The sequence below is a fragment of the Rhinocladiella mackenziei genome, assembly GCF_000835555.1.
Source record: "Rhinocladiella mackenziei CBS 650.93 unplaced genomic scaffold supercont1.3, whole genome shotgun sequence".
NCBI lineage: Eukaryota > Fungi > Ascomycota > Eurotiomycetes > Chaetothyriales > Herpotrichiellaceae > Rhinocladiella > Rhinocladiella mackenziei.
In genome coordinates, this window is record NW_013550602.1 from 2,968,813 (window position 1) to 2,991,898 (window position 23,086).

Here is a 23,086-nt window from a genome sequence, read left to right on the forward strand (position 1 = left end):
ATGCCAGGTCTTTTCTTACCTTCGAGAACTTCTTTGGACTCGGATATCGCGACAGCCGACAACCGTAGAATCGCGGCCATCTTACACGAGGCTGAGCTATCTCCACCACGGCGTATCCCGGCTTTGGCCGAGCCAGATGTTCGTGATTTTGAGGCCTCTCTTCCAAGCAATATTGATAAGGCACGGTCCTTGCTCGTCCAACAACGAACCAACGAGCCTGGCTACCGGCAACCTGACCAACAGAAACGACATGTCTTCAGGTCAAAAAAGAGTAAAGAGGCAAAATGCAATACAGTCAATTGGGTTTTCACTAAGCACGAGGTCTCAAAGGCATTTAGTGAGCTCCTGTCTCGCGTAACGCTCCCAGCGCCAGGCATTGCGCAGGCACTGCTGTCTCATGCATCAGTAGCTTCTCTGGAGGAACTATGGTGTTACTTACACGATCCAAAATTGGAGAAGAGGACGGAGAGTCGCTTCAGAAAGTCCAGGTCAGCCGCGCTTCCTAAGTCGATATCGTCCGTGGTTCTTAAGACTGGCTCCTCTCTGGCTCTTAAGAATAACTCCTCTTCGGTTCTTAAGACTAGATCCCTTGTGGCGCCCGAGACAACAACTGTCACGAATCCCGAGATCACCTGGCTGGAAGAGGTTTGCAGCCAAGAAAACCTTGAATACACTCGTTTGATGTGCCAAGCCGGGTTGGGTGAAGATGCGTTGGCACGGGCGTTCAAGATCGCACTTTCAAAGCACTCAATGGACGCAGTGGAGGTTCTCCTCAGCTTTGGGGCCGTTGTTTCTCCTGCTTGCCAAGAGACTATCCGAGAGCGTGTCAAGCTTCACGACGTTGCACTTGTCAGGCTTTTGTTGTCGGCTCCGAACGCGATGAGCGTCGAAGCCTGGCAGAGTTGCTTGGAGCTGAAAAGTGAGAGCTTGGAACCCACTTGGATGCAATCTCCTGAACTTCTACTACTGTGTCTCGCCCACCGCCCCGAGCTAGCTTGCAGGCATTTGCTCCTGAAAGCACTGGAATCGCAGAATCTCTCGGCCACGGCGATCACACTCGCTTATGGGCGCTTTTCTGGTGCCTACCTCGGCGACGTTCGCAAGCTCGCATGCCAATTTGCGTCCCATGTCCAGGATGACGAGCGTAGGCACAAATTCTTCAAGATGCTTGTTGAAGCAGGATTCGTGGCGGACAGTCTGGTCCTTCGCCAAGAGTTGCTGAAGGACGTGAAAACTCGTCAATTCCCACTGGTCAAACTGTTGGCGGACGCTGGCGTCATTGTGGACATGGAGCCCCATAACGCATTCTATTGGGCTGTTTCACACATGGACTTTGACATACTAGAGTTGCTCAAAAGTTGCAAGTTCTCATCGCCCATCTCACCGGCATTGAAATTCGTGCCCGATTCAACATCGGAGTCGGACTTGTTACGACTCGTAGAAATTTTGGGCCCGATAGGACTGGTTGGTGAGCCACTGGACTCGTGCTTGATTTGTGCTGTGCGAAGGCGGCACCTTCAGCTCATTGGCGCGATGATTCGCTATGGTGCGTCGATCGAGTTTAAACAAGCTTCCGCCATACAGACAGCCATGGAAAATGCGGACCTGGAACTCCTCGGCGTCCTCCTTCGGAGTAAGTGCTCGGCAACGATCCTATCAGCAATCATTCCCACCGCAATGGCCCTGCAATCAAGGCCTATCCGACTACAGGCAATGAAAGCTCTCGTCAAGAAAGGAGTCCTGCCTCAAGAGCTCGGCGTTCCGCTGCAGAGGTTAGTGTCTGAAGATGACGACATAGACTCTGAACTAGTCCAGCTTCTCCTTCAGCATGAAGCACCCGTTGATGGAGTTGACGATGACACCAACAATGTTGTCTTGGTAGCTACACGGAGAGGTAACTTATCGATACTCAAAATGCTATGCGATGCTAGACCGCGAAACGACACTTTGTCTAAGGCTGTTCCAGTGGCCTTCGGCGTGATGGATACTTGCGGGTATGATGTGGCGCTGAATATGATCAAGCTATTACTCCAAAGCGGTGCGGCTGGCCTACCAACCCATCAGACTCTCCTGGCCGCCGCTAAGCAAGACCGACTGGAGATTGTGCGCCTTCTGGTAGGACATGGTGCTGACGCGAACTACTCGAGAGGGGCTTCCTTTGGCGTTGCGCTAACGACATCAAACTTCAAATTGCTTCAAATACTATGTGCAAAGTGCCCGCCTAGCCGAGCGAGCATAAAATCCGCGTTCTCCCTAGCTATTGATCCCCGGTATTATACCTCGGAGGCTCTGGAACTGCTGCTCAGCTCTACACCATATGTCAGTACTACGCTAAATGCTTTGCCGCCTTCTGAGAAGTTGAGAGGCAATCCTAATATCACCGCAATCGTTTCGTGTCTCCTTCGACATGGATTGGATGTCAATCTTGGAAATGGGGCTGTCCTCTCATTCGCTATCCGAGAAAGGAATGTTGTTCTTCTCGATAGAATTCTCTCTGCGAACCCGAGCATTACCTCTTTAAAAGCAGCTTTTCGTACCGCCAATGACGCCCAACCTAGGAGCTTGGAACTTGATACCATGAGGCTTCTCTTAGAGAAGGCGAATTCGGCTGAAATTGGACAATCAGAATCGCTGTTGCAACAGGTATACTGTGCGCTATCTGGCGATTTTGCAGGCCTTCGGCTCCTCCGTCGTCATAACGCCGTAGCTACTCCAGACATTTTCACAAGGGGATGTCTTACAACAGCATCCTCTACGATAAGCCGGAACGAAAAACAAGAAATCTTTGAATCCCTGCTTGTCCCTAGTGCTGGAAAATTGACACAGGACATGTCAAAATTACTAGCTCATTCTGTTACGGACGTTCCAGAGTGCACGCAGCTGCCGCAACTATTATTGGCATATGGCGCCGAAGTTAAATTCGAAACCCTCAATGTAGCGCTGGAAACCTCTTCTTTCGAATTGCTCCACGTGCTGCTTAGCAGTATCAAGAGCGTCGACAGAATAGTGATAACGTTCAGACAGGCCAGGAAAACCACGATGGCTTCGGAGAGGAGATACTGGATTTACCAACATCTGTTGGGCAGAGGAATTCCCAGCGATGACGTTTCTGAGGCTCTCCTTGATTCGTTGAAGGCTGATGACCTTGGTGATTTGTCTTTTCCCAAGCTACTTCTCGAAAATGGCGCTTCCCCCGGCTACCAAAACGGCAAGCCCTTTTCCCTTGCCCTTCGCACGACTTCTCCGAATTCCATTTTCGCTGTGAGGCTCCTGACCCAATACCTCGTCGACGACGCCATGGCCACTGTTGCATTTGACGTGGTGCGCACGGTTCCCTTCGTCAAAAACCATGCCGGGATGAAGATCTATCGCCCCCTGCTAGAATGGAACATTAGTAAACCGTCCATTTGTCAAGCCCTTGTAGACAGTTTCAAGGGCGGCTGTCCCGACATCTCCATTTTGCGGTCGCTTCTTGCAAGGGGCGCGGATCCGCACGAATACAATGGTTATTGCTTTGCTGCGGCTGCCAAAATGGGAGCGCTGGTAGAGTTTCAAGCTCTCAGTAAATATGCAAAGCTGCCGGTGGTTCTGAAAGTACTTCTGAACAATTTCGAAGAAGAAAGGCAAATCGTACGGTGGTTTAAGGTGTGTCTAGAGGAACAACCCCGATTAGGGAAGATTGATCAGGACGAGCTGGTGTTCCAATGCATGAGTAAATTCCCAGTGGGAACCACGCTCTTGAAGCTTCTCCTTGACCGAGGACTGTCTGCTTCAGCAAAAATTGATCACTGCCTCTGCGCTAGCTGGAAGCCTGAACCATGCACGGCCCTGATCTGGGCTATTTTTCAGAAGCCTAGGATTGAAAACGACGTCATCCTATTACTCCTGTCTCGAGGATCTGCATGTATGTTACACGTTTATCATATTGTATTTCCTCACGACTGACATACGGTGCAGCACTGCCGGCGTATTCAACGCCACTAACCAAAGTATCTGCAGCTTTTGGCTGCCTGCTGGACAAAACGCGCCTTCCCATCTTGAAAGATCTACTCGATCTGGACAGGGACCGAATATCAGACTACGTGATTCCAGGATCCTCGTTTGGTCCTCTGGCTATGTCTCCAAGAGCATTCAAAGGGGATTCGGACTTTTTGAGTGACACAGACGAGATCCCTCTGCGCGAAGCCTCCATATTCTTGGGCAACTTCGAAGCCTTTCGCCTTATAACGGCTGAGATGACGCCAAACGATGGAACGCTTCATCTCGCCGCGCTTCTAGCGCTGCCCAAATTTGTCACATGGCTCCTAAAAACCCACGACCCAAATCACAAAGCAGAAGAGTACGACAACATGGTACCGCTTGCCTGCGTTTGCGAATCGAAGCCCCACTATTGGTGCAAGATCGCCAACGAAGAATCGGACTGGAGAAACAGGCAGAAAGATACGATGCACCTTCTGGCTGGTGTAACCAGTCCTAAGTGGCGGTATAGGAACATGACCATTCTCCATTTTGCGATGGAAAAGGGGCTTGAGACAGCCAAGGCCATGATTGAGGCTCTCGATATCCGTCACGACCCCGAGAGAGATGAGAAATATCTCTACGTGGACCGCGACGGGATCGAGTACTCGCCGCAACAATACGCGTTGAAAATCTGGGACGCTGACAGCAAGGATAAGAAAACCCTCATTGCATGCCTTGAAGCTGCGACCTAATTTGCCGTCAAACTGAGTGCAACTCGGAATACTCCGTTCTCGATCTACTTGCCGAGGTATTGAGGCTTCTTTATAGACATGCGAATACTACTGCCACGCCATGAGCCGCGCTACATGCGAAGAATAGACTGGAATTGCTATACGAAGAGAGGACTAACTAGGTTTGCCTCGAGCCCGTAGAGTAAATACGGGCTCGACTGCCAAGACAAGATGTCACGTGTACAGCACGTGACTATCAACGAGCGGAAATGCGACAACTACGTCGTTACGCAGAGCAACCATCAGCAACGTCGTCGTCTATGGAAACCTCTCACCAGTGTTTCAGCGGTAGAGTCTATACACAATAACCCTTTGTTCAACACTTGCTCACCCTCATGAGATAACGTGGTTGATAAGCGAAGTCGGCCGGATAAGCGGGTCGGCTACTCAATTTCTCACCAAAATTTGCAAAATTCGCAACGAAATATCTCAGCCGTTAGGAAATATTTTAATGCCAAATTTTGAACCATGATATTTCTCATTTGTTTCATTGGATCCTGTAATTTTGGTGGAATGGAGGTTCGTGGTTATGAGGATCTATGGGGATCTATGGTTTGGTCCGGATTTTGGGGGCTGAACCTCGGTATCTCTATGATAGGCTAAATAGATTTACCTGGAACTGATATGGAAGAGATGGGATACACATTGGGGCCTGAGCATAACGCCCTGAGCATTATTATATAGAATTGGTTGAGATATTTTACTGCGAATTTTGCGAATTTTGGTGAGAAATTGAGTAGCCGACCCGCTTATCCGGGCCGACTTCGCTTAAGTTATCAACCACGTTAATCACCCCCGATTTCGCCGCCCGGCCGAACATGCTTGGCGACACCGCGCCTGAAGTGCGAGATCCGGCCCTGCGAGCAGATTTCCAGGCACTCCCACGAGAAGGTGCAGAGTCCGATTTGAGCGCCCAAAGGCAGAACGTATCTGCCATATATGCCATAGGCCAATTTGTCATAAATGCCACATGCCAATATAACAGATATCGGACAGGGACAAGCTATAAGGTTGCGCAGAGTATAGAAAGGTCCTTGGATTCTTCAAGCGTTGAGTCCTGTATTGTCATAGGCATAGAGAATCCAAGGAATCCAACTCTCTCTCATCCCCTCTTTGCCTTCCGTACGTGAAAGCCTCTAACAGGTGGAGGGAGAGAGCGCGTAGAGACTTCCAGGCGTGTTTCGGATCGTCCGTGTGAAAGAGGGATCGGAAGAGCCTCCGCACACTTCATACGGCCGATTGCAGGTCTTTTAGAAGTGTTGGAATCAGAAAATGAGGGATAGAAGAGAGTGAAACTCGCGTTGGGCCGCAGCAGACGGGAGTGCCCAAAGTCCGTTTGCAGGGTTGACAGCTATCAGCCCTAAGAATACAACAAGAAGGCATATTGGGATCGGGTGATGAGAGAGCTTCCCTCTTCTTATCACGCACTCGAGCCATCCGATTACGGTAGTTAGTACAGGTGGCACGAATCTTGCTACCTAGATTGGAGGGATCTGCAAGAAAAGAAGGGAGGAGGAGGCACAGAGAGCAAAATTTGGACGCCATCCGTTCGCCGTTCCGGACACAAAGGGATTTTTTGGGCGTTGTGGGGGGAAAGGGGGGGGAGTCACGTTATCTTACTGTACTCTTTATTCTCGCTCGCGGTCGAGCTCACGTCCTCATGTGCACGGGTCGGGATTTAAAAGAAAGCTACGCTTTCAATCAGGATGATTTATCATCCACTGAATATGACGGAACTCGTTCGAAGGAACGCAAGTGAAGAGACAAGGACGATATTTGCTGTCGATTGCGGAGAGACAGGCTTCAGTACATTGCTATTCCACACGCTGCTTTGTGCTACTCGCAGGACCATGTGATCCCTCTCGACACCCACCCCGTGACAAGCCGTACTTAGGACTCGTACAGTTGTTAAAACAACCGAGCGATAACGTTACCAACATTGTCATAGATGATAGTCGTCCCCAAGTGAGGGTGTAAGTCCATCCGAAACAAATGGAATGCCAAGAGCACAACTGTGAGTATAGAAGATAGAAGTTTAGCGTAAAACCAAATCATGCCAGGCACCGTAACTCCAAATTGGATATATAATGTAATCGTCCATAGGACGATCTGTATCCCAGGAATTGCTCGTGACAGGAGCCAACTTTGGAAACGAAGCGTGAGCAGCAATAGGAGAGTCGTGATGCTGTACAGAATGGTTATACAAGGTGGAATCAAGAGGAATATGAACAGCCTGGGAGAAACCTCGAGGTCAGCGAATGAACGATGTAGAGAATCACACAAGAAATAGGTTCGCACCTTGGCATCCTATGGCCATGAATCTCATACCATCGTACAGAGTACGCCGTGGTGCAAAGATGAATGAGACTGAGGAAGAAGAATGAGGGAAGTGCAAACGCCAGTGGAATGTTGGAATGAAAATAACTCCAGTGAGCATTCCATGCCAGAGCCGTTTCGTAATCCTTCAAAAAGCAAGATATTCGAATTAGCTATACATTGATCATCAGCTGGTGCCTCCTGGTCCTACTCACAAGTTGAACTGAATCTGCGTCATGAGTGGGCAAGGATGAAGATGTCATATTCTGATCTGTAGCGCCCCTATCAGTAGTGCCGTCGATCACGCTCTTCCGCTTTGCATCCTCGGACAGGTTCCTCTGGGGCGGTGCGTTGCTTTGAATATTTCCCTGAGACGACGGGCCGGCAGTTGTAATATCAGGCAAATTTGTCGGCGAGGATGCTGGATGGTTGCTGCTGACCAAAGCATCGTGCTGGACGGACGCCCGAAACGCTTGTGCCAGGGGACCGTCACCGTCGTCCGCCAACAGACAAGTGTCTTCCTGATGTACATCCTCGGGGCTATTGTCTTCACTGTCAGTGTAAAGACCAGTATTTCCGTCGTCGTCCAATAGGCGACGCTGCACGGACAGTGGGAGAGACCGTAACGCGGACTGAGAATGCCACAAACTGTGCAGCCCTAGCCAAAGGCCTAATGCCGCGGGCACGCAGAGCAACAGGAGAGCCGGAACGGCGAACAATCCCGATTCGAAGAACAAGATATCTAGAACTGCGCAGACAATACCGAGGATAAGGAAGGCGCCGTCGAATACTAGAAGACACCAAGCCGCAACCTTGCCTCGCCCATTGAACAACACCATGTAGATCGGCAGGAAAAGAGAGAAGGCGAGCTCTCCGAGAAGAAAAATGGACCGAGCAATGGTTCTGTTCTTGGAGGGGGGTAGTATCAAAAAATAGACAAAGACTCCAAAGACTTGAAAGCCTCCAAGAGCGATCACAAGAAAACATAGAGTTGCTGTGTAACGGTGCTCTTCAAACAGCCTTCCCAAAGAATGAATGCATCTTGGTAAATGCCATCTCATGCTGGCGCTAAGAGTGATTCTTTGAGAACGGTATCGGGTGTCAAACGCAGCTCGCGGGATAATGAAAATGATGGATGACGGAGTGAAGGTCCCAGCCCAGCGAGAACCGATGACAAACTTTTAAGTAATCGGACGCTCTAACTTATTAAGTCGCCACGCTACTGACAAATTAGTGGGGTCAGATCTGCACGCGCAAGCAGCGTGCGGCTGTCGAGATGCAGATAGAAGAGGTGAAAACAATGGATTGGGGGGGAGGGGGAAGCCCCCTATATAGGCTAGAATAGAGGCTCTTGGCACTAGGCACCAGCTGTCTGACAGCAGCTATTGTCCACACTCACCTCAGGAGCCTTGTAGCCAAAAAGTGCGTATGGCATTTCAAAGGCCATCCAATGTGCTCAGCTCAAAGAAGAGACGTATCTAAGATGGCGGATACCAGGAGAATCTGTCGACAGTGTTATGCGTTCAACATTCAAGGCTTTATCGAAAGTGAAGATTATACCCACATGCTGAGCGTTGAGGCGGTCATTGCAGGCAAAAATGAGAATTGCAGTTTTTGCAGCCTTCTCCATCAAGATTTCGAGGATTCCATCCTTAGGCTGCCGACTGAGACTCGATTGTGCACGGCAGATTGTCGATTCGACGTCAAACTCTTCACCAACACACCTTCAAAAGGTCGTGCTGGTTTTACCAACATGACGATTTCAATGAGCCCTCGGTTCGGACAGGACAGCTTCCGGAGGAAAGCATGGTTCAACAACCGCCATGTAATTTATAGCATTGCTGCAGATCCCGGTTGTACATTTCATATGTGGCGCTCCGGTTGTTTTTCATTGTCTTACTGATGACTTGCCAGGGACTGCCGCTTCTACGAAGATTACAGGGCGATACCTCGGTGAAGATCCCAAATCGGACCTACATCGCATTTCTACCATAGAGTGGCTCGAAAACTGTCTGCAACAACACACAGACTGCCAGAAAACACTATCCCAGACCAACGTCATCGACCCGAACGACGCTATACTGCCCACACGGTGTCTTGACGTCAGTAATTCTGGCACCGGTCGAGTGATTCTCGTCGAGTTTCCCAGAGATCAACAGGTCAGAGGGAAATACATCACCCTCAGCCACAGGTGGCAAACACCTGAGACAACACAGAGCATGACAAACTCCAGCAACTATAGGGATCGTACAGACCGGAACTGCGGCATCATGCTGGCATCTCTGCCGAAGGTCTTCCAAAGCGCCATAGCAGTCGCGCGGATGCTGAGAGTCAAGTACCTGTGGATCGACTCCCTGTGCATCATTCAGAACAGCATTGACTTTCAGACGGAGAAAATTCGCGTGGCACAATACTATCAATATGCATACTTCACCATCGCTACCACGGTAACCTCGTGCGGCGACGACTTTTTGTCTCACCGGGCTAAGCCATCTTACTATGGTTTGGCCCAGCTGCCGTATCGTTCCACCGAAGGGCGCTTGGGGGACATCTTTTACGTCTTGGGCAGGCCCAGCGCAAGCGAAGACTTCAGGTCAAAGGTGCGCGACAGCGACCTCCTGACGAGAGGATGGGTGTTTCAGGAGTGGCTGCTCAGTCGCCGAATAATCTTCTACACACCCGCCGGAATGTTCTTCGAATGTCAAACAGACAGACCAGTCCGCGAGGGCGGCGAAGAAGTCTTGTCGTATGACTTTCACACATATGCCTTCAAAAGGAACTTTAAGGTACGCCGAGACAAACCCTTAAGTACATGGTACATCTTGGCACAGTCGTATGCTCGCCTTGATCTGACCAAGCCGGAGGACCATATTTGGGCGCTGGCGGGACTTGCAGTCGAGATGAAGGAAGCACTTGCCGCATTGTCCAACATCAACTCCAATGACTTGACTGCTGATTGTTGCAGCTATGCAGTGTCTGAGCACAATAACTCAGGCGACGAGGATGAGGGCCGCGCAAAACCAGGAGACGGGAGCCCATCTGAAGATAGTGAAAGTTTGAATGAATCCTCATCAGTGACAGCACAACAACCAGCAGCTGCGAAAGGCAAAACGCCGCAGAGGAACGCACAAAGTGGCGTACTCGATGAGGAAAGGCCTCTGGGCGAGACAGAACACTTAGGCCAGAGCACAAGACGGGCTGACAAGGGCAAAACAGTTGATCTGGGCCAGGAGAGCAACAACGAGGGGAGGGTAAAGTCTCCCCACCCTGCAGTGCTTGCGAAATTGTCGACACGGCAGGAAGTTCTCGAATATGCATCCGGCCTCTGGCTTTCCGATATTCACCACGGCCTGCTTTGGGAGCAGGTAACCGCGGGTCCCAATCCGATCAAGAGGGAATGCGCCATCGCCCCGTCGTGGTCGTGGATGTCGCTGTTCACGGAGGTGACGTGGCCCGAAAGAGCCCCAGCGAAGAGCCACAGCAAATATCTGACCGTCGCAAAGCTCACATATTGGAATCCAGTTGACCAGAACATAGTGGAAGTCCACAAGAGCGACAATGCAGCCCGGCCGTTCTACTTGCCGGCTGTCGACGCGACTGAGCACTTTGACATCAGCGCGGTCTGCATCCGCCTCACAGTCCGATCGAAATGTGTCCTGGTGCGTGTCAAGAAGTGCCTGGACCGCGTTATGATGTGGACCGCAGCCGTGGCGAGCCACGAGTCCCGTTGGCTCTTCAACAACCAGGGTAAGGTTCAGGCGAGATGGCACGCCGTCGTAGCGCCGGACGCTCCGGGCTTGGTCGTTGGTTGGGGTAGCTTCGAGCGCAACGTGGGACCCCATGATGACGTCTACGCCGTGCATGTCGCAACGAGAAGGGCGCCAGACGGCATTTCGTATGGGTACATTAGCAAGTCACGTCCTGTTTATGAGATTCTGTTTTGCGTCGAAGTTGTTGGCGGTGAATTCCGGAGGGTAGGTGTCGGGAGGATCTTTGCTAAAAATGTGATTCAGGGTTTTGAGGCCGCCGAGATGCGAGAACTTGTCATGGTGTGAGATAAACTGATATTTAAGCAGGTCTTAATATGGAGAGCGAAACCACCTAGGGAGACTCCACTGTGTGTGAGAGAATTGATCGAGCCGGAGTAAGATCCCTTCTCAGTACGGAGGTTGCCTTTCAAAAGTGGCATTTTTAGCTCGTACTAGCGCATACTAGCGCGCACGCACAAAAATTATCAAAATTCCTTATTGTGGTTTCCATCACCTTCATGCCTTTATACGATAATGCCACAAGGGCTCGGGCCGTCAGTTTAAAGCTCGTTGGGTTCTCAAGTGCAGAGATTGAGTCTATTACTAGAATTCAGCCTAGGACCCTCAATTCAGTACACCGCAAAGCCATTGCCAAAGCATCATTAGAAGAAGAATAGGAGGAGATAGAATGAGATCTATAGAAATCTGTTGAACGACGAGGAAGATTAAATAGCCCTCGATTGTTACATTGATTGTTACATTGAGTGCTCTGTCTCTGATTGTAAGAGTCTGTAACTAGTATCCCATATATGCTTGCTTATGGAGTCATAGCAGTACACTCAACAAGGGTAACTTTCGTTAGCAGGGAGCTATATCACGCGGCTTCCGGCAGCCTATCGTTATAGGGTCAATAGGCTTTACCTTTAACTAAATTCTAGGGACCACTTACCTATACCTTTACATATCGTTCTCTTACTCAAGCAGCACTAGTAGTTAAGATTTTGGGGGCCCGCTTGGCTAACCTTTAGCTATCGTCACCTGGAACTGCAGGCCTCAGATCACGTACTACTTGTGCAGAGCTAACGAAAGTTACTCTTGTCAAGTGTAGGCAGCAATAAGCAGCAGATAGAATAAGATCCATAGAAATCCCGTACTAGAGTATTCGAGCCAATTTTCGTTGGTATTACCCACTCAACACGTGACTCTAAATTTGTCTCTCCGGGCGTCATGATACCTAAGTTTAACTGTCCCACCCTTAAGGCTTACCTAGAAGAGCGCCTAGGTTTAGGCACTCTAGGCGAGGCTTCTCAACGAGCCGGGACGAGCCGAGACTAGTTGAGCTCGAGCAAAACCTTAGCTCGTCTCGTTTATGGACCGGATTAACTAATATTTTCCGGGACCTTCGCCATCGGATCCAGTCCGTGGACCATGTGCCCCTCGCCCCCTGTGAGGGTTCGGGGTCAAGGATACATTCTAGCTAGCATCGAGTTCTAGGTACAAGACGTAGCACGAAGAGAGTCAAGATGGGATACTACGCAGGAAGTGCTGAAGACGGATTAACCATTTTCCGGGATTACGTGCTTCCCCGGGGGGCCGCCCTCTCAACGATCCATGGATTGGATCCGATGAAATCCCCCTCGTCGCCCATCGAATCCAGTCTATGGACCGCCCAACCCTTAACGGATCAACCATTTTCCGGAACCATGTGCTCCCCTCCCCCCGCCCGGGAGCGGCGGCCCTCCATTCGATACCGACATGGTCCATGGATTGGATCCGATGAACACCCCCCTTCGACCATCGGATCCAGTCTGTGGACCACCCTGACAAGCTCGATTGATTATACTTAACAGGAGTAATTCTAGACAACAAGCAACGATAGGCAGTAGCAGAGTGTAACAACTGTTGTAACACCCGCTGTGATATGAAACCTTGACTTACAAATTAACTATGGAAGCATTCCAAATCAGTTATGGAAAGCATTTCGGTGCTTGATAATTAGATATCTCGAGGAAGTCTACAAGAAAGAAGAGAATAAAAAGGCTCTAAGAAGCGATCTAGCTACGCAGCTTGCAGTGAGTTATAAAGAATAAATCAGAGAGTACAAAACTTAATGGAAACAATAAGTTGCAGCAATATAGGCGGAGTATGTAAACAAGCGAGCGCTCAGTCTTGCCAAAATCGTCTCAGCTCGTTGAGAACCCTGACGCTACGAATAAAGAAAGCGGCGATGCATGCTGGTACTGTCGAGGGTTAGAACTCTAGATGCATCCAGATAGATGAGTTCCTCTCACCTCCAAAGGCAATCGTCACCAAGTAGACAAGCCTGAAAGCTTGAGAATAGATCGTATTGCTAGCGTCATCAGCCACAACAAGGATAGCCAGAGGGAGACCTCTGATTGCTTCAAGTGACGTAGCGGAATGGGAAAGAAAGGCCACTGCGATCTGCCAACAGTATTAAAAACCTGGGGATGGAGGACACCACATATGAAGCTTTCAACTTCTGAAGTGGAAAGACCAGCCTGAACTGCTGCCTCTGCGACGGCAGGTGCCAAAATGCTCGTTTGGTCGCGGATGATCGTGCTATTGACAGCTAGAGCAATTGCGCCACCGGTAGCCGTGGTTGAGCACATCAAACTTGCTTTTGGTCAGTAAAACTTCGGCAAACTCATGTATTGTTCTCACGAACCCAGTTGTAAGCCCAATATGTGTGTCTGGGGCACCGAATTGTAGCATTAGTATCTTGAGCATATATGTGGCACCGACAAACAAAGCAGCAAGGACGACCAGGACAATCGCCTGGGCTGGAATGTGTTGAGTGATGGATGCTACGGATGCAGTGAAAACAGCGTGCAGCAGAGTCACAATGAAGAAATGGAATCTTGTATGGCCGAATGTGTTGAATGAAAATGCTGCTGCAGCGCCACCCACTGTGATTATTAGTCGTTGCCACACGAGCAAGTTCCGACCTACGTACGCGTCACGGGTGTGTTATAAGCCACACTGAACCATCCGATTCTGTTGGGGTCGCTGGCAAAGAGCGGTTGAACCTCTGTGCAGACTTAGCAATCATCGGTCAAAGATGGAGAGTATGTTGACGAACACTGAGGCCAGAAAACTTGGAAACTGGACAGCTGGCTATAGGAATGCCACCATGAAGGCGAGTCCTACTGAAGGTCAAACTTCGATAGTCCAGATAAGTGGTCACTATCGACTTACCTCCCAATGACAAAGGGGCGAGGACCTCGACACTTCGCCAGGAATAAGGATTGTTGCTCCATGATATAGCTATCAAAAAACTGTTAAGGCCACCACTGAAGAGAAGAAGACCGATGAAATCCAACTCCTGAAATTGTTGCATTCGGGTTATGCCCTCGGGGTGGAGACCGATAAAGCTAGGAGGCCAGTAGAACTGTCAAGTTCTGTCAATTTTGAAAGGAGATTGATGATAGGAGGAATGAGTCCTTCGAAATTGATAACGCCTCGGGACGACGGTAGAGACTTACAATTGCAACCAGTACCAGAGCAAGGCCATTGGCGACAATCCCTACGTAGAACGTCCAGCGTCAGTCTAGAGTTGCCACTAGACGGTAAGCTGTGACGATATTAGAACTAGGAATGTCAACTCAGGTAGTTCCATTCGGAGGTACCTATTAGTGATCCAAAACAAGAACCCGGCATTGACGCAATGTTCAGGGCAGCTACCGCTTTGCCTCTGGACTTCTTGGGAACAATTTCATTTGAACAGGCAAGTGCAAATAATTGAGATCCCGAGCCAACTCCCTGTCTCTATATTGAGTAACGATGATCAGGAAACTTAATGGTAAACTAACCGTTACCGCCAAACCCGCAATGACTGTCGTGATCGTCTTCGCTCTGTTCGTTTGTGAGCATTGCAACAATGATCTTGTCATTACGGGAAGACAGACTGGCAACCGATGACACACCCTAACCCCCAAGTCAGTGCAGATTGTCAGGGGAGACCAAAGCTCTTTCCAATCAAACCAAGTAGATTACCGGCAAGAGTGAAATTCCTTCGTCCACAGATATCACTCAATGAGCCTGCAATTGTCATGATCACTCCTTAAGCTAGCGTCCATGTTGTAGGCGCCCAGTTGAACTGGGTTGATGGCCCAATATCAGCATTGATAGTGAGCAAAACCGCTGCGGGTAATACGAAAGAAAGGACGACTGATTCGTAGGTAACAGCCAGAGCCTACAACGCAGTGTTTCAGTCTTCATGATGGATCGGTAGTGACAGAAAATTCATACCGCTATAGCCATGATCGTCCGCAGGTCGATTTTCCGTTCTTCATAGGCCGCGATCTGGGTATGAACCTCCAATCTGTTCGCCTGGCTGGTCTCTGCAACCTCATGATGCGCCGCACAAACCGAAACACTTTCCTTTTGCGCCGACATTCTGCTGGATTTGTCCATAGCGATGGTCACTCTGGATTGCAGCAGGGGCATGTCCTAGGCTGTCAGGTCCCCATATATCCACTAGTTTCAGGAAGGATGGGCAGGCGAGATGTAGCGACATGGGCCTCATTGGTGGAAAGAGCCAGGGGTTCAGCCTTATCGCCTTCCCACCTTCCCCGCCACTTTCCCCGCGAGCCCGCCTTCTCACTTCACCCATCATGCATCCTTTTCAGCTTTCAACTCACTTCTCAACACCGTCGCCTCGTCCCCACGGGGCTTGTGGCAGGATGCCTACTACCAGACGGACCGACTGTTCTTGGCGAGTGACCTATTTACCGAGGAGCCCTCGGAAGGTCTAAACTCAAACAACGCGAGTCTCGCAGTTCTTCCAGTGTCGGGCTCACGTGGACAAGTCGTACGCTCAAACAACTAGCTCGGAGGTATGGGCCAGCAACTGCAGATGCCTTATCTTGTTATTTACTGTCGCGCTATACTCGCTTCAATATGGTGGCTTGCAAGCGTTCCCGTACCTGTCCCTCTCTACTAGGTCATAGACATCCGAATAAATGTGCAAGGCGATCGCTCGTAGTCATTTACCGCGCACATTGGATTCAAGAAGCACCACCAAGGTGCTCAAGTCACGTTTGATTTAGTGAAGGTATGCTACCTCGTAGCCACTGAAGACAGTCCTCCGGAAAATTTTGTTATAATTCAGCGAACACATCGTAACGTTTCTCACCGGCGTTAGCCATCAAATTCAAAATTCTTCCAAGATGAAAGGACCCAGTGGCCTAAACTTGGAGATCCTGATGTTCCACCGGGTTTCGGCGGAGGTGAGCTGGGCCAAACCTCCGCCAAGGACCAGGAAGGTTCTTGGCCAATTAGTGATTCTATCAAAGCTTTCAGCCATGCTCAAAAGTAGTTCGAGTATCGCCTGAGGAAAGCGCTTTGTGTGAAAGAAACCTGAGGGAGCGCAACTGGTGTCAACAAGATGCAGTCTGCGTCAAATCCCCTTCCAGGGTTTGGCTAGTCTACGCGGGAGTCCGCCAGTATTCAGCGGCCTTTGTCGCAGATTATTGAAAAGACACGAATTTGCCCATATTGCTCACGAGAATTCAAGAAACACGACCATTATGATCGACACCTCCGCTCACATACGAATGAAAAGCCATATGGCTGCAAGATATGTGGGAAATTCTATCCTCGCCGGTACGTTTAGTGTCAGCGGCCTCGTGATGCCATGCATCTAATCGATGAACTGATACACTGTTGCGCCATATCAAGACCCATAAAATAAAACGCGGCGATAAAGCATCTTCTCCGTTGGTGGCTAGGAGCACAACTCACGAGAGTCACCGAGATGCCTCACCGTCAGCCATGCTTGAACAGGAATCAAACGAGGATAGTATGAGCTTTCTCCCGGCACCCCCGTTGGGATCAGATTTCCAACCAGATGATGCCACTTTCGACCTCAACATCGCCGGCGCCCGTGGGCCCAGAATCATGGAGACATCTTCATTCCAGTTTTCAGAGCACGAAAGGATCGCAGGGTCAACCAGCACTGTCACCAATCCTGGACGGCAACTTTTAGGTGGAGTCTTCGATCGCGGATCGGCATTAATGTCAACCACCACAGCATCAACGGACTCAAGAATAAATCCCGGCGTCTTCCCACGCGATCAGTACAGGAACTTAAATGACTCTACAGTAGATTATACTGCCTTTGCTGATCCTCTCCTGCACTTTGATGCGACAAACTGGCTCTTGGACGAGAATTTTGTTGACATTGGAATTGGGCAGTTGACCCGGAATGACCCCCCAACTGACCGGTCAAATCCAAGGCCTCAACCTTTGCCATCGATCAAAGAAAGCAACAATCCACCGGCGGTACTGGACCTGCGGCACATGTGGTATGTCCAGACCCGAAGGACCGTCGACGGTCTTTATCACGACTACGAGGGGACAGGAAGACAAATTGTCAATTCTCTGAGAGACATCGACGAGATCTATCGTACGAATATGGTCGAAGAACTTCGTGCACCGCTGCGCAATGAACCGTTGCCATCGATTGACTTCCTGGTACCTGACATGCTCACTCTTGGCAAATTCCTCGTCTAACTTCTCTTGCAGAATCTTTGTATCCACCTATTCTTCACACGCTTCAACGTGGCTTTACCCCTCATACATGGCCCAACCTTCAGGCCGAGCGAGAACAATATTCTGTTAGTCCTCACAATGTGCAGCGCAGGTGCTATGACGATGACAACAGGTATGGCAACCCGGATAGCATCGATGCTTTTTGAACGAGTCCACAAAGCTGGAAATGGGGATTCATGGGAAAGAGGACTGACAGAGCGGCCGCACCTGACGCGAGACAACATCAAAGGAGCCACAATCGGCCAGACCTTCGCACTTTTGTCAGGTGAACCAGCTCACCGTGCGATTGCAGATGGCCACCACGGATGCCTCATCTCGGTACGTCTCCTGAGCGTCTGTGGCGTCGTGGGCTAACTGGATATCTTAGCTCGGCCGTCATGTCAAGTTATTCACTGAGATTCCCGAGTTAGATCTCAGCGATATGGTCTCGGCAGAAGATCTCGAAAGAGTTTGGAAACGGTGGGCCCGGTATGAAGAGATGAAGAGGTAATAAAATTTAGTAACTTTGCAAATCGTACCATCCATGACTGACACGGTACGCAGAGCAGCCGTGGTTTTACATATCCATGATGCTGAGATCGCTGCTCTCTTCCACCACGAACCGACCTTCCGCCATAACGCCAGTCGCTTGCCTGTCGTCGCGCCTGCTGAATTGTTCCAAGCACCAACCGCCGCAATATGGGCGATGAAATACCGCGCATACCAGAAAAGCCGACAAGATCAAAGAGAACCGCAGTCGGATCACCCACGCTTTGGTCCGGTCGCACGAGTGCAGGTGCAAAACGCCAGGGCGGGAGCAGGGGTTGACGAGGATTCGTGCCGTCCATCTATGTTGAATTCTTGGGCCGCTCTCTCAGGTATCGGCGCCACCATCTGCGAATGTCGGCACCTGGACCTGCTCTCCTCACGACGTATTACCGAGCTTGAAACTGACCTTGTAACGTGGTACATCTCAACCAAAAATTGCTGCAGGATACAGGAATGTCGAACCCTCAAACAACCCGAGCTTCCATTCTGCCTCAAGCCGCTATGGCATTATACGTGCATGACGATGGCCGCAGATTTGGACCTTCTGGAGCTGGCCGTGGGAAGAGAAGGTACCGATATCGCGGCCTCGAAGTTGGATCAAGTCAGAGCCTGGATCTCCTCTCCGGAATCAAAGCGGTGTCTTCTTCATGCCTTGTGCCTGCAAAATCTAGTCACCTCAACAACTGTGGATTCCGCCGTTGCCATACACACGGCAAGAATCTTGTTCTCGGCTGCTCTCTGCTGGTATTGTTATATGCTATACTTACCTTGGTGCACAGCCTCATTCGACTCCGGTGCATCTCTCTTACTCGACGACACCTCTGACTATCTGATGGCCTTGCCAGAAATTCGGCTCCTACGGGATGAAAGAAGTCCTTGGAAACAATCCCCAAACATTCTCGACAAGGCAATCTCAGACCTTAAGAGGATCCTCGGGGCAAATCCCGCCAAAATGAAAGTCAGCACCTTATGTGTGCTCGAGTCAACTCTCCGACGGCTTGGGACAAGTGGAATCTCTCAGAAGTTTGCAGATCTGATACAGGCCTTCGTCACGGGGGGGACGCAATGAATGGGCCTTGAAGTCTACAACAGGATGGCGCTCCATGAATTTGGGTGTCGGGATTACGAACAGAAGCGACGTGGCTAAGCAGAGCCTAACTCTTTAATAGCTTCTTTCATGCTCATGATGAGCCTCGGGACGGTATCACAAACCCCGTACAGATATTTATCGATTCTTCCTTGCTCTTGAACTCATTGGGGTGGTAGTGTTGGGGACGGATTACAGGGAGACAGCTAGTCTTGTCCTCATGCAGTTACGTCCACCCAATACCTTCTATCCCGCTTGTCCATTCCCGTTCTGCGAACCCTGTACTTCTCCTGGCTGCTCTTTGTTGCCGCTCCATGACTGTGACTAGGCCCCCGCCTTTTGGCCTGGCTCCCACACTTTGGTATACACCCATACACCTAGTTCAAGGAACATAGTCACTCTCTGTCGTGGGCCTAATGTGCGATGGCGTTGGTGGAGATACATGAATATGCGTAACTGCAAACACTTTTCTTGCTAGGATGTCACGTTGAACGTTGCTTCTGATAACACAACTCGGATTCGATAATCACTCGGTTTCTAGCAGACGGGAGTATTTTGAGATTCGTTTCCAAATCTTCACCATGGACAGATTAAACATCACTTCCGCCGAGGTAAGGTCGACAACATTGACAATTGGCGCTGCTATTGTTTCTTGTCACTTTCACCTTGGGAAAGGTCAGTCAAAGGGGGAAATATCCTGGGACTTGCTCAACGATACGACAATGCTGACTTATGACGATACTACAGCTAATACGCCGAGCGTATTTCACACCATTGGGGTCCGTTCCAGGCCCGTGGCTGGCTCAATTTACGTCCCTACCGTTGACGCTACATGTGTTAAGGGCCGGCGTGTGCAATACATCCACCACCTGCACCAGATCTACGGTCCAGTGGTTCGGACTGCCCCTAACGAGATCGACGTGACTGATCTTCATGGTTATCATGCTATCCACAAGATTGGAAATGGCATCCGCAAGAGCGAGTGGTACCCGAGGTTCCGAACCGCGTTCGCGGACCAGGACGTTTTCTCGGAGACAAGCTTGAAGAACCACGCAGTCAGGCGAAAGACCCTATCTCGCCCTTTCTCGAAGCGTTATTGGTGAGTGAGAAGGCTCAATCGGCCGTTCAAAAGGTGAAAGCCAAGGGTGTGTGCGACCGATTCGAATGGTGGACATACTACACAGTGGATGTGATCGGAAGAATCGCTTTCGGCGAGTCCTTTGGCATGCTTGAGCTAGGCAAGGTACGTTCTTGTATTTGTCCTTCCCCTCCAGTGACTGTATCAAAGCGTACTAACGAACGCACAGAAGACGGAGTTTATCCAAATGTTTGAAAATTTCGCCATGATTGGCATACTCCGGTCTGAGTTTCCCACCCTATATAGACTGATCTGCCTCATACCAAGTTTTATATACGACATCAATCGAGATGAGAAGACGATCATTCGGCATGACAGAGAGATCATAGACCGGGCGAAGGAAGGCTCTATTGATAGGAGGACCGTATTCACAGGCTTTCTCACCGAAACAGAAATTAATGAGACTGTAATCCCGAGAGACAGCATTGTCACTGAAGCTACTGGCCTGGTTGGCGCTGGGGGTAGGACGACAAGCGTCACATTGACTTACCTGGTATGGGCCGTTTTGTCAAACCACCGGATACAAGAAAAGCTCGAGGAGGAAGTCGCCACCCTTCCTAGCGATTTTACCGACGCAGAGCTGGAAGCCCTCCCATATATGAATGCCGTTATCGAAGAGACCTTGAGGACATATGGGCCGGTTCCTGGGGCCCTTCCTCGCGTCGTGTCCGAAGCAGGTTTGCACACTTCTGGCCATTTCATCCCACCAGGGACCATCGTGTGTACTCAGTCATATAGTATGCACCGCAAGTCCGAGATCTACTCGAATCCAGAATGGTAAGTTCTCCACCTTAGGCGATTTCACCAGTAAACGTCTCCTAACCATCCGCAGTTTTGAACCTGAGAGATTTCTACGAAAAGACTATGCTGGACAAGAAGAGAGATCCGCCTTTGCAGCATTTGGAGCTGGATCTCGCACCTGTCTAGGAGTACATCTTGCTTACATGGAACTTCGCATGGCGGTTGCGTTACTCTTTCGGGAATGTGCTGGTGCACGATTGGCCCTTTCGTCTCCCGATGATATGGACATGGTCAACTTTCTTCGGTAGCGTACCCAAGGGCCAAAGTTGCAACATCACCCTGATGAAGAGCTGACATGTCCCTTGTCCTCGTTGTTCGCAATAACTAGAGAGACGGAATAGGTTGTTGGCTGGACATAGTCATATTGGCTAGTAATTACGGATAGAAGTGCATCTTGAACCAGGCAACGTCATCCTCGAGAAACTTGGCATTTTTCACTCCAATCGCTGTTAACATAGTCTCTGACCTACGATAGTTCGAGGATGACTTAGAGGGAAAGGAAAGCCGTCTGGGGCATTATGAATATCCCACACGCCCCGTACAAACCCCACCTCGTCATGCGGGCCTTCATCGTTGGTCCCAGTTGTGGCCAGGCCAGTGAATCTCGTGCCTGTTATTTACTAATCGATCTAGGCAAAACAGCAGTATAAAGAACCTTGACCGGACAATTATTCTGAACGTATCAACGGCCGATGAAAAACAAAAATGGGTGAAGATAATGCCGCGACTCCTGCTTGGGAGCTGTATTACAACTCCTTCTCCATATGTTCACTCATGACCTTGTTGACCTTTCGGTAGAAGGGAGAACCTAAGTCAGCAGACTTAGCTGTCGACCCCATAGAGAAAGAAATCGACATTTACACCTGGGAGCAGAATCGCGAGGAATATCTGGAGAAGAACTGGAAAGGCCAAGTAAGGGGAGCTCCAAGCAACGTGAAGAGAGGAGCAGCTCGCCTAACAAGATCTCTACCAAGGTTCCATTGTTACTTGGCCCTCAATCTGTCAAGTTGGATGACAGCCTAGATATCACCAGATTTCTCAGCGAGAGATATCCTCAGCTGCTACCCAGCGCTCATCGTGACAGCATCAATGAATTGTTGAACGAACTGCACCAAGTGTGGTTTGTAAGCCTTTCATTCACCGCAGAAGATGGCCGATCCGAAGGTCTCGTCAAGATGATTCTGCATCTGATCGAAGAGCCAACGACCTCCGAAAAGTACAAGACCGCTTTACAGAGGAAATTGCAATTGTAAGGCTGTCCACAAGAAGCGGCAATTTCTGGACGCGGCGAATGTTCAGATCAATCGCTGACAGAGAATGACAGTCTGAGCGGAACGTACCAGGCCAAACCCGCATGCTCCGGAAATAGTAGTGCGAGAAGAGCAAAAGGCGCAAGTATATTTGAACAGGATTGCGGATGTCATGTTGGAGCATAACGTCGGACGCAAGAGCACGTGGATCTTTGGCGATGATGCCGGACCCACCGCGTTGGACGCTCATACTGTGGTCTTTATAGCCCGCTTCATTGATGCTGGTCGCACCAATTTGATCGGCGATGATATGTTGTCATATGGGATCCAGCACCTGAAGGGAAGTGAGTGGGCAGGTATTTTACAAGGAAGACCGACGTTGCACACTTTGTGGGAGCAGCAGGACGAAGACAGAATAAGCACGCGACGTCAGGATGAGGCTGAACTATCTATAAATCAAGGGCCTTCTAAAAAGGCTTTTCTCTCCCAACTGATCTCTCGGCACGAATTTACTATTTCCGCTGGCATCACGTTCGTAATACGCTGTTTCTGTAACCCGTAGCGTCCCATGAACCCGTCAACAACCGGTCCAACAAAGTTCGAGACCACAGCTTTGTCTCCAAACTGTTGGCACAATGGAGGATTCGTCGAGACGCGTACCGAGAATAAACGGTACGTTGGGCAGTCTCCGTATAACACGAGATCAGTGATGCACACAAATCACCCCACAGACCTGCATGAAGTATGGCGACAGTTCGATAAGGCGGGGATGGGGGGAGGGTGGTTCGAACCTTAACCGAATTCGCGCGATGCAAAATTCTCTTGCACCTCAATGGACGAAGAAGGAAATGCAATCTCAATGCACAACAAGCATACAGGCGCGTTCCCTTGAC

The 23,086-nt window shown here is 50.0% G+C and overlaps 6 protein-coding genes across 6 annotated transcripts; 4 read left to right on the plus strand and 2 right to left on the minus strand.

Annotated features, from left to right (window-relative positions):
- On the plus strand, window positions 1-4,712 carry Z518_04592 (uncharacterized protein; the record flags this gene model as incomplete). The annotated part of the gene is made up of 2 exons (XM_013418298.1): window positions 1-3,904; window positions 3,958-4,712. 2 exons carry the CDS (start codon window positions 1-3, stop codon window positions 4,710-4,712), a joined length of 4,659 nt encoding a protein of 1,552 aa, XP_013273752.1.
- A 2,528-nt stretch (window positions 4,713-7,240) lies between these two features.
- Window positions 7,241-7,906, minus strand: Z518_04593 (uncharacterized protein; the record flags this gene model as incomplete). Its single annotated transcript, XM_013418299.1, has 1 exon — window positions 7,241-7,906. One exon carries the CDS (start codon window positions 7,904-7,906, stop codon window positions 7,241-7,243), a length of 666 nt encoding a protein of 221 aa, XP_013273753.1.
- A 644-nt stretch (window positions 7,907-8,550) lies between these two features.
- On the plus strand, window positions 8,551-11,122 carry Z518_04594 (uncharacterized protein; the record flags this gene model as incomplete). Its single annotated transcript, XM_013418300.1, has 2 exons — window positions 8,551-8,923; window positions 8,982-11,122. The coding sequence occupies 2 exons, from the start codon at window positions 8,551-8,553 to the stop codon at window positions 11,120-11,122; spliced, it is 2,514 nt and encodes an 837-aa protein (XP_013273754.1).
- A 1,857-nt stretch (window positions 11,123-12,979) lies between these two features.
- Window positions 12,980-15,232, minus strand: Z518_04595 (uncharacterized protein; the record flags this gene model as incomplete). Its single annotated transcript, XM_013418301.1, has 9 exons — window positions 12,980-13,056; window positions 13,108-13,258; window positions 13,315-13,450; window positions 13,503-13,743; window positions 13,791-13,865; window positions 14,033-14,225; window positions 14,320-14,360; window positions 14,647-14,761; window positions 15,086-15,232. The coding sequence occupies 9 exons, from the start codon at window positions 15,230-15,232 to the stop codon at window positions 12,980-12,982; spliced, it is 1,176 nt and encodes a 391-aa protein (XP_013273755.1).
- Window positions 15,233-16,609: 1,377 nt separating this feature from the next.
- Z518_04596 (uncharacterized protein) lies at window positions 16,610-18,986 on the plus strand (the record flags this gene model as incomplete). Its single annotated transcript, XM_013418302.1, has 4 exons — window positions 16,610-17,311; window positions 17,363-17,707; window positions 17,757-17,875; window positions 17,933-18,986. The coding sequence occupies 4 exons, from the start codon at window positions 16,610-16,612 to the stop codon at window positions 18,984-18,986; spliced, it is 2,220 nt and encodes a 739-aa protein (XP_013273756.1).
- A 740-nt stretch (window positions 18,987-19,726) lies between these two features.
- Window positions 19,727-22,862, plus strand: Z518_04597 (uncharacterized protein; the record flags this gene model as incomplete). Its single annotated transcript, XM_013418303.1, has 9 exons — window positions 19,727-20,010; window positions 20,061-20,247; window positions 20,312-20,919; window positions 20,975-21,187; window positions 21,577-21,652; window positions 21,742-21,855; window positions 21,918-22,192; window positions 22,287-22,537; window positions 22,756-22,862. 9 exons carry the CDS (start codon window positions 19,727-19,729, stop codon window positions 22,860-22,862), a joined length of 2,115 nt encoding a protein of 704 aa, XP_013273757.1.
- Between the last annotated feature and the right edge of the window lie 224 nt (window positions 22,863-23,086).